Source organism: Camelus bactrianus, chromosome 4 (genome assembly GCF_048773025.1).
Source record: "Camelus bactrianus isolate YW-2024 breed Bactrian camel chromosome 4, ASM4877302v1, whole genome shotgun sequence".
NCBI classification, from domain to species: Eukaryota; Metazoa; Chordata; class Mammalia; order Artiodactyla; family Camelidae; genus Camelus; species Camelus bactrianus.
The window spans coordinates 69,167,480-69,178,468 of record NC_133542.1 but is presented as its reverse complement, the minus strand read 5'-3'; the positions used below and the strand labels follow the sequence as shown (position 1 = coordinate 69,178,468).

Here is a 10,989-nt window from a genome sequence, read left to right as displayed (position 1 = left end):
GTTTTATAGTGACAGCCCTGTGCTATAATTTCTGAGAAAACCTCTACATAAAGCTCCATAAACCCAACCATTCCTGTAACGTATCGCCTTATCTAGCACACAATCATTTCAAACACAACTTTTCATGTTAGTATAATTTGTTCAAAAATGGTAATAAATACATCCATGAAGCCAGAGAAATCATTGCACAATCTATTGTAACTTGTTCTTACCAGTACTGACAGTTAATCCTCGACCCAAGATCCAATGCAGAAGAAAAATAAAATATTCCAATATTACTTGGTTTAATTAAAGATATTCATTATACACATACCTTTTAATGGACCAACACTCCCAATCAACATTATAAATAATCTGGGCCAACTGCAGAGTAATGTCTGTGAACAATTATCACAGAACTAAAACATGGATGGCTGTCAGTCGGTGGCAGAGTTCTTGCTTTCATAATAAATATAAAATCAATTTCCTGTTCTAGTTCCTATTCCAAGTTGAAAATGATATATCTGACTATGAATTCCAACTACCTTCATCCTTAGGGTTTTTTTTTTTTTTAAAGAAGAGGGGAGAAAAGAAAGAAACTTATGAGACCTCATTCTTTCTTTCTCATTTAAGGACACTTGGATAGTAAAGATTTCTACATAATATACACATATGAGGTTGCCATTTCACATATATATATATATTTTTTTTTTTTTAATGCTGTGATTTCTCCCCATCAAATGCCACTCAAGTATCTCAGGAGACCCCTCCCACAATTCCTCTATAAATTCCTACTTACAAAGGCTTAGTACAACTGAAAGCCTGCAGAAACCTTTTGTTTAAAAAATAATAATATGCAATTTCAAAAGGTTTTTGTTCCCATTTCAATCAAAAATAACTTCATATGTTTTAAATGAAATTTTACAAGTAATCAGAGACTAATGAGGATTCACTGATTTAACTAGTTCAGGGAGTCCGAGAAGGGAAAGAGAATTTGAAGTAACCAAGGATTTCATTTAGAAGAGCAGCTAATGTGTAGGTACACCAAGTCCTCTTCACTGAGAAATGCAATCAGGACTTTTGTCTCAGGAGAGACTCTCATCCTTGTCTCTGTGTGTGCATTCTTGACTCCCATTAACATTAACAGGCACCACACATGCACACCGAGGAGATGCCAGCCTTGGTAGTGTGCATGCATGGCAGCTGTGGTGACTAAATAATCCATATGGCTCTGAAGAAAAGTTATGGTTTGTTGGGTCTAGAGTCACAGCTACACTAGTGGAATTCAGACATTAGAAGCAAGCCTCAATCTGAATCCTTGATCCAAACTCTCTCCTATCTAACCACATCTCAGATTGTAGTTAAGCCTGGTTTCAAAATTCTATCCTTAGCACAGTTTATACAGTTCCATGTTTGAGAAAAGCTTCATTTTTTTTCACAGGCCCAGAGTTCTGTCATCCTCCCCGTTCACCACTCCCATCCCAGCATTCTTTCATGCATTTCCCCACAAAATATAGAAAATCAGATAGTAGTTTAATAGAGAGAAAATCAAAGGCTTGGCGTAAACCACAAAAGTCAGTAAAATCAGAATCAAGTATGAAATTCCATCTTCAACATGAAAATCAAATAACACGGTAATCTTACACAACAGATATACACTGAAATGTAAACTCCACAGGTTGCGTAAATGGCAGGATTTACCCACTAATTCTAATTGCTCCAATTAGGTACTGAAGTCAGAGTCTTAATGCTCATTTAATATAGTTTCCTGAAGCCCAATTCAACAACTTCTTCATTCTTTCCCTAATGAAGAAAATATTCCTGTGACTTTCAGATTAGTGAAGCCATTAGTGCACAAGCACACACACAAGTTCATACTTCTGAAAAGAAGTAAGTGATAATAGTTCACTAGTCATACTGCTGAAATTTGGCTTTAGGAAAAAAAAGACTGGATGACACAAAATTCTTAGTATATGTTCACATATAAACAACATAATGAAAACTCCATATTTGTTATCTCCAATTAGGTCAATTAATATTTAGAAAAATTCTGTAACATTATGTTTAATAATTATAGGAAGGAAAAAACCCCACCAATGTTCTAGAAGCTTCTCTAGACCTTTCAATCAACTTTATTTATATGCAAAACCAAGAGAAACTAAAAAAAAAAAAAAAACCCCACAAAACAAAACAAAACAAAAAAAAACAAAGCTCCTCCTGATGCTAAAGCTCTCAATTTACTGACAGGCAAATGGCTTCATGCTGCCACTTAATCTCATTTCTTGCATAATGCCCTCTAATTAGCATATCAAAGTGAATTAATACTTCTAGGGCATTAGCAATGGGGAAATCTGCTCCAGGCTCACAATAGCAGTTAAGAGAGAGCCAAGAAATCCTCAAAAACACCACAAACCACTTTGCATTGCAAAACTGTTCAATTTATTTATCCTCTCTCTCTAAACACTTTTACCGCACACTGTTTTACTACTGTTCACCAAACAAAATGATAATTGCCAAAGTTACCAGCATCTGTAATGCCTGTTTAGAATCTTAATTTAGATTATGTTACAGATAATTTCTATATGCAACCATTTGTTCTATTATAAATGTTAATATAGAGACAGTGGAAATGTTGACATTTTCAATTAGTTAATTTGAGTTTGAAATAAAATTTTATGGGATTTTAAAATTTATGAATTTTTTAATGTAAAAAGCCACCTGCTGGACTCTGATGCATAAGAAATATGCTTTGAAAACTGATGTATGACATAAAACAAAACAAACCAAAAAAATCATTTTCCCATAACATATGTTGAGTCTCCCAAATAATGGTTTAAACATTGTGAGGAATCATCAGCATTAAAAGGATTACATTGTATACCAAGTCCTCATTAATATGATCACACAAAAAGGGTTATTGTTCAAAACAGCTTAACATTTGTAAAGCACTGAAATTGAATAAAACAAATACAAAACTTTTAACAATTATTTTTATCCATAATTTTGACTGTTTTCAGTCCTAGTGAGTTACTACCATGTAAGTATAGCCAGTCAAAAAAAAAAAAAAAAAAAAGCTACGCCAATTCAACTTAACACACTCTATCATACCAATTTTTTTACTAGACATACACTCAAATTTAGTATCAAACTATTGTTACCGTTAACAGCTACAAACATCTTATAGTTATGGAATATGTCTATTAAAAAAATAGTAAAGAAGAGATTCAGGTTACTATTCTGCCTACAAAGGGGATAATTAAAATCAAGGGTGAAGATTAATGAAATTTATTTTCAAATATGTTCTGTGTCTAAAGATGGTCTATTTTGTTCAGTGGCTCACTCAAGCATTTTCTACTAATTTATTTGCTAAACATAACACTATCATCTAGCTGTGATAAGCAATTTGTTTGTTTGATTAACTTCTGTAACTTTGTCAAAAATCTCTTAGCCAGGTCTAAAAAACTTTGACCGATTTACACTACATCGTGATGTAAATTATTTACTCTCTTCATACTTAAAGACTCAAATGGCCTACTAAAGTAGAGGAAATGCTTGAAAAGGTCAACATGGGAGGGGGGTGTGCAAGCTTTGTTAGTCAGTTACTACCTAAATCATGCTGATCACACTGATAAATGGCTAAAACATAAGCTTGCTGAGAAAACAAATAAGACATTATTCTTACAGTGTCAATATTAAAATAATAAATACCTAAATTTGTTCACATGTACATAGAGGAAAAATATTCTAAAAATCCTTATTTAACTTGATGTGTTTGGTGGTGATGTGCTAAGTATTTATTCTGCATAGATACCTTAATGGTAAGAGTATAAAATTAAGTGATGACTGATTTAAGGTGTGGTTCACGAAATGCGGTTTCCATTCTTCATAGCCATACTTAACATAACTTCATTCGGTACAATGCCACCACGAACTATCAAAATATACATAATTCAAATAAGATGTTAAATCTGTCTGAAGTAGCCATTTACAAAATTTGTAAACAGAAATCTAAACGTACAAGCAAAATTAATTAAAAGGAAAAGGATCATAGCATGGAAGATATACATCGATGTATTTTATGAAAGCCCATGAACCAATGTGTTCTTTGGGACAAGGCAAGGTTTTCCTTTGCCACTGTATTAATATACTGTTGATTTGGAATAAAATTATGTAAATTAGTATAATAAATAACATAGTAAAGTCCCAAATAAAATACCAAAACTACACAAATCTGTAATAAAATCAAGTCCACTAAAACTGAGGCATGAAAGAATTACTTGCACAGATCACGTCAGTATTGACAAGAGGGTTCAATATATTTTTATTGGGAAGAAAAAAAAACAAAAAACGAAGAAAAGGGTTGGAAGACAGGCCCATACTTTTAAGATAATATCTGCTTGATACTTTAGATCATTTAGTTCTAAATCAGCATAGAAGTAAGATTTTTTCCAGATTTTCTATGAATAAATTACATGTATTATGTTCTAAGAATGGGAGAAGAGTAAAGAAAGTTAGAAGAACATCACTATTTAATATCCTTCCTCAAAACCTCCTAAAAAAGCTCCAGTAAGTTATACAAATCTGTAGAAACAGAAAATAAAAAATAGTTTTAAATTGCTTTAAGGAAAACTTTGTAATAAAGCAATAAATTTAAGACATTTCCAATATATACTGACTTTGTTTTTTTTTCTGTTTAATATTTAGTATTTCCAACCTGAAAAACCATAATGTCTAAAACTGATATGAAATTTAAAACATTAAAGGTCCATTAAAATTTGCTTCAAAATAATTTTTAAAGGGTGGGAGCTACACAGAAAACAAGATTGGCCAAGTGTTGCTAACTGCTAAAGGTGGGCGATGAGTTCATGGGGATTCAAGTTTCTCTTCTCGCTACATATTTTTACTACGTTTGAAGTTGTTCATAACAAAAAGCTTTTAAAAACTAGAAAATAAGTTCATTAAAACACAAAATAAATCATGTATGGAAGTGCATTTGTTTTGAAAACTTTGGAACAAATAGTGAAAATTATACTGGAAATATTGCAAGAGCAACTTAAAAGAATGTATGCAATATATACAGTAACATTTAGACTCACATATAACAATTTTCATCTTTCTTGTTAAATTTTCACTTGATGGAATAGTTGGGTTTTATACACTGGGAATTAAAGAATTACATGGCACTATACAAAGAAAAGTGAACAAATTTTTATACTAAATAGTAATATATAATATTACAATAAAAATTACATTATATTATATTATAAAAGACCCGTAATAAAAAAGAAAACAGATCAGAAAAAGAAGACTCCACTGAGTCTCTAAACCTTTGGAGTCAGAATTAAATAGAGGGCTGTTGACTGAGAGTAATGCCCTGCCTCTCTGAAAGCTAGTCACACTTACAGCAGTCAAGATAAAAGGTTTAATCATATGTATCATATTCTAAATGCATATAAAAACTCACAAGCTACCTCTTTGATCCACTTTGCTGTCTAAAATCCTTATGACTCTTTCTAGGGAGGGTTCTTTTAAAAGCAAAGCATTTTTTAATAGTAACCTTCTTCTTTTCCTTAAACATAAAAAATACTTCAACCAGCCCAACCAGGCAAGCAGGCCTTTCTCTTCCCCTGCGGACACCTCCTGCAGTAGAGAAGTTCATTAAGTTTTATGATCTTCCCAAGTCAGTCCTGCTTATAAGCCTCACAAAGGCCACAAATCTGGCAAACCATCATGTATGTCATTAGACATTACTAGTAAATGAACGCTATTTAGGGTTTGTGGTGGCAATAAATCAGAGTTTGGTTGGCAGCTATCAACATGAAGTATTTTAACCTACCGTAGGAAAAGGTTATGTTGATATATTTTTTTAAATACAGAACACCTTTTAACAATACGACTCAGATTACATGTTAAAATGTTGGATTTTCATTTTAAAATTTTTAAATACATTTTTGTTCCTCAAAAAGAGCCATTTCCTTCATTCAAACTCTCATAATTAAGGGCTGCAGAAAAAAGACAGACTTGTGAGGATGGGATCTCTCACAAAGGACTTCAACAATCAAAATTAAGTTAGCCAGGTAGATGTGAGGGAATGCCCTCAAAAAGGTATGTAGATGAGGAGACCTTACAGCATTACAGATATTTCATAAAAGACAGATGGTAAAATACAGCTTTAAAAAAAAGAGAAAAATCTTAACATATCAACAATTATCTCACTGGTTGCTTACTTAGTTTAAAATGGAGAAATACCTTGTTTTTAAAGCTTTTAACTTTCAGTTGCTTTCAAAATGTATAAATATCAAAATGTAACAATGACAGATATTTCTGCCCCAAAATAATTTTATGATAAATTTTATAAAAGAATACATTTTCAAGAAAAAGCAAGCATCTCATACCCTACCTCTGAACGAGAAAACAATGTAATTGTGGTAGATTACCCATTTATCTGTCAGAAGGGAAAAATACCTTGGTAGGAAGGAAAAAAGATGTTTTCCAAACTAAACCCCTCATGTGCATCGGAACTGGCAGTGTTCACTGCCTAATCAGAAATCGCAAAATCTACTGCAGATCTACAAATACATGGATTCTTTTTTTTTTTTTAATGATTTTGTCTTATTTTAGAAGAAGCACAACTGAAATGACATTATCCATTGAAGTGACAGTTTTACCCTTTACCTCCCTACTAGTCAACCCCCTACCCCTCTATTATGCAGAATAGAGTCATCACATAATGTTCCTGGTTTCTATTACAAATGACTAAATAAACTTTCTCTAGGTTATGGAGAATTACTCTTTGGAAACTATGTTATTAGATTTAATAAAATGATATAAAGAAAAAGCATTTATGCAATATACATTATATTTTATCTACAGTGCTTATTTTACAAGTTCATGACTGTTTCCACAGCAGGACTGTAGGAACAGATGGGGGGATTGGGGGCAGGGGGGCGTGTGCCTGGAATTTGTTGCCCCAATTTCTTTGCTACGGTAACACTAATGTCTACACAGCTGTTTTATTTCAAATCAAGGAGTCTGAGTCCAGCATCCCTGTCTCCTTCTAAGACTAGTTTTGGAGAGTGAGGTGGGGATACGGGTAGTAGGGGAGAAAGGAGAAGAGAGAAAGAGCTTCACCCCCATCAATCATTCGGTACTTAAATCCTGTCCCTCTCTCGAGGTTAGAGAGGCTGGCAGGAAGATGCCTCTGCCCAGACAGCCGCCTTTACTCCTTGTCGGCTGTTGGCTTTTTACAAAAGAGATAACGTGCAAACTTGGATCCAGTGGCCAAAGCACAAAATGAGGATCTAATTTACAAATTATCACTGAAAGCCTCAGAAACAATTTTCAAAACACAAAAATTTCTTTTGTCAGCTACCTCTTGGTTCTTAAATAGCAAGCACCCTACTAAAGCTCCCTCTGCCAGTAATCCCAGACTCTGAAAAGACTTGTTTTCTTTTTCGTACCTCACCTTTGACATGAGGTTGACTATACTTTCCTTTCAGAATGGTGTAACTTAGTCTTGTGCAAATAAGCAACTAGAGGACTTATGCTTCCTAATTGAATTCTGCCTGCTGCTAAACGTCTAAACAAGAAAAGCAGTTTGCTGGGTTTGGTTCTCAAGCTGGATAGACCAAAACTTTAAAAAGGCAAAAAAAATAAATAAATACAAACCATGAGAAGGATATAAGGGAAGGATATCAATCCCCTCTCCCTAGTAATATAATACGGTATAAAGTTGAATCAATCTTAATATTCACAACATAGTCAATACCCCAGTGCTTAGCTGTCAGCAGAAACTGAAGTGGAGCCCTGATAGCAAGAAAACCCTTGGACATTAAGCAACATAATTTACTGAGAATTACGTACTTTTAGGCTTCTAAACTAAGAATCTTCAAGATTTAATGGTTGATGTCTTATTTTATAGTCAGATAAAAATTATCTACTGTTTTAAATCACAATGCTTTCTAAAGGAAGCTAAAAATCAACAGAGTGAAAGTAATTTTAAATGCCTGTGATTTTTGAAATGTAAAATACATCTTAAAAACAATCACTCAACATTAAGAAACCATGCATACTACACTACGAATAGAAAGCAGGAAAAGCACTCTTTAAGGCTCTCAACATAACACTGTTAATTATGGTTTTAGCATACATCTTGATAGAAAGCAATAACCCCTCATTTTTTATTGATTACTTTTAGGATCAGTATAACACTGCAGAGTGAAAAATCTGTTTAATAGGATGGCAACTCTCCTACCAACTAACAATTATATATAGTGTGCTATTATTTGTATACTCAATTTAAACACAATCTCATTTACCCTTTTAAATAGATTAACTTGAATATTACTGTATCCTGGACTTTAGCATTCTCTTTTCTTTGCTAACTTAAAAAATGGCAACTTTATAATACTGTATATCCAACACACACACACACACACACACACACACACACACATCAACAGAAAAGCTTGTTTAATGCACTTGTTTGTCATATACAGAGAAGATAATGCCAAATACGACCTAAAACATGTAGATTAAATCTCTAATTCCATTTGAGTCGTTACTATCACCTCAAGACTAAAATATCTTCAATTTTAAAAAGTCTAACAAGAAAACTAAATTGAAATAAATTGTCAGAAATTAGTCTAATATGTACTTGTAGTGTTCATTCCAGCACTTCTGCAAAAGCTTTCTCATATATTCCCTGTCTTGAACACTTAAAAAATTGTTCAACCTGTACCTGTGGACCATTTCCTACTTTATAAAATATATTAAGCATGTTTACAGTGTAATAATTTCAATCATAAAATTTAATAAAAGTATTAATAGTTGTAATACACTGTATATGCCTAAACACATCGTTACCCTTTCTGCTTCTTAAAAGTAGTATTCTCAACTAAAACCCTAATTCAAACATGCTGCTGGGGTCTGTTCAACTGCATCTATTCTTCTGACTGTGGAACTGAAGCTTAAGGCTAAGTTAAAACAAAGTTGGGGGATGCTTCTCCCAGGAATCGGTCCCTGGTATCCAGTCTCCCGTTGCTCCTTTTAAAAACTGACATATAAACAAGGCAAAAGGAGGAGAGGGCGATTGAGGCTCATGGCCCCCTCCCCACTGCAGCCAGAGGTGGCTGCCTGGGGACTGCGACCCAGCCCGGTCCTCATCTACACTTCATTTTACACCAGGGGCAGAATTGAGAAATCGACTCCAGATTTATTGCAGTTTTTTCTCAAGATCAGGAGGTGGGAAGGAAAGAATGATCAAAGATGGCGGTGCCCAAAAGCAGCAGCTCTCAACTGGAAGAGTCGAAGGAGTACCTCGGACCCCACCTCGGGGGTCTCCAGGCCCACAGCGGAGCGGAGCGTCTTACCTGTTTTCTCTTTGATCTCACACAGGACGCTGAAGAGCGCGGGTTTCATTCTGTGACAGTTCAGGGCATGTTTCCTAAAAATACAAACAGCAAAACACAAAGGTATTAGCATCACCTATGGAATAATATGGCGCCTTCCTTTAAGTTAGACCCAAGATTTAATTCCGGCCCCCTATTTTGCAAGGCTCTTTTCAACCACGGCAAGTCAACTGAACTCAAGTTGACTAGTTAGCGACAACCCGCAAGCTCCGGCGGCTAAAGCTCCAGCCCGAACGAAGCGCGACCCATCTGCCCGGCAGGCAGACGCCTCGGCGAGCGCAGGGCGCGAACCCGCGCGGGGAGCCGCGATCCGGGGGCAGCCGGCGGCGACTCGGGGGAGGGGACGGCGTGGAGGGGCTCCCGCGTCCGCCCCCCGCCGGGGAGCGGGCGCGGCGCTGGCGGCCGGCGGACTGCGGCCAGCGGACGGTGACAGCTCGGCAAAGTTTGCGAGGCGGCCCTCCCTTCCCTGAGAACTTGGCCGCCCGCGCCCGGAACCGCCCATCGCCCCGCGCCCAGGCTGGGGCGGCCGCCCGCACTGCGAGGTCGTCCCGCGGCCAAGCGGAGCCAGGCGCCGGGACTCCGGGCCGAGTTGAAAGTTGCACTTCCCTCAAGCGCGGCCCGGGGCCCGCTCTCGCGGCGTGCATCGGGGTCCAGGCGGGAGGTTTGAATTCGTGCGAAGGGGCCGGGCTGCGAGGGGGCCGGACAGGAGGGTATGAGAAACCCACAAAATCCACGCGGCGCCAAGTCCGTCCCGCGCCCCAAGAGCAACTTTGCCGACTCCCGCCCGCGTCCAGGGGCGCGGGCAAGTCCCCCCGAGGCCCGGGCGGGCGGCCTGTTTTCGGAGAAAGTTAACCGCCCGGGGTTCAGGCCCCGGGCCGGGGCGCCATCCGGGCCCCGACTCTGCCGCGGGCCCGGCTCCCGCACACACACAAAAGATGCTTAATGAGACGACACCAACTTTGCTTGCGCCTCGTCCAAGCTCTGGTCGGTGATGGTCATAATCTGGTGGAGGATGTCGCCGATGTCCTGCTTCCTGCCGTCGCCGTCCGCCCCTTCGTGGCCGTGCGGGGGAGGCGGCAGGGCCATGCCCCCCTGCACCGAGTGGCCGGCCAGGTTCACCCCGGCCAGAGTCTGCAGCATCCTGGATTGATCGTCCATCCCGCCGCGCGCGGGCGGGAGCGGGCGGCGGCGGCTGAGGCGAAGGCTGAGGCGGCGGCGGCGGCGGCGGCGGCGGCGGCGAGGGAGGAGAAGAAAGAGGGGGAGGGGGAGGGGGAGGCGGCCGCGCGCTCCCCGCCCGCGCGGGGAGGGGGCCGCCCGGCCGGCGGGGCCCGCGGTTGAGGCGGTGCGGACAGGCGCCCGGCTTCGGCTTCCGCCGCCGCCGAGGCTGAGGAGAAGCGGCAGGCGGAAGCGTCGGGCTCCGCTGCGGTGGCGGAGGCGGAGGCAGCGGCGCCCGCTGCCCTCACGCGGCCGCCGCGCCGCCTCCTCGCCGCCGCGCGCCCCGCCGGGTGGACCCGCGCAACTTGCTCCTCAGCGCCTGCCGAGTTGCCGGGACGCCCGCCGCCCCCCGCGCCAGCCTGCGCACTCCCCTCCCTCGGCCGCC

The 10,989-nt window shown here is 39.4% G+C and overlaps 1 protein-coding gene across 2 annotated transcripts in view; it reads right to left on the bottom strand.

Moving 5' to 3' along the window:
- PBX3 (PBX homeobox 3) overlaps positions 1-10,012 on the bottom strand; it is a 197,532-nt gene extending 187,520 nt beyond the window's left edge. Inside the window, exons 1-2 of one of the 2 annotated variants that reach the window (XM_074362233.1) lie at positions 9,681-10,012; positions 9,351-9,424 (exon numbers count right to left, since the gene is read on the bottom strand). In XM_074362233.1, coding sequence (XP_074218334.1) covers positions 9,351-9,399 — 49 coding nt within the window. In that variant the 5' untranslated portion in view covers positions 9,400-9,424; positions 9,681-10,012. The remainder of the gene's footprint in view (positions 1-9,350; positions 9,425-9,680) is intronic. The other variant, XM_074362234.1, reaches the window with a different exon arrangement.
- Between the last annotated feature and the right edge of the window lie 977 nt (positions 10,013-10,989).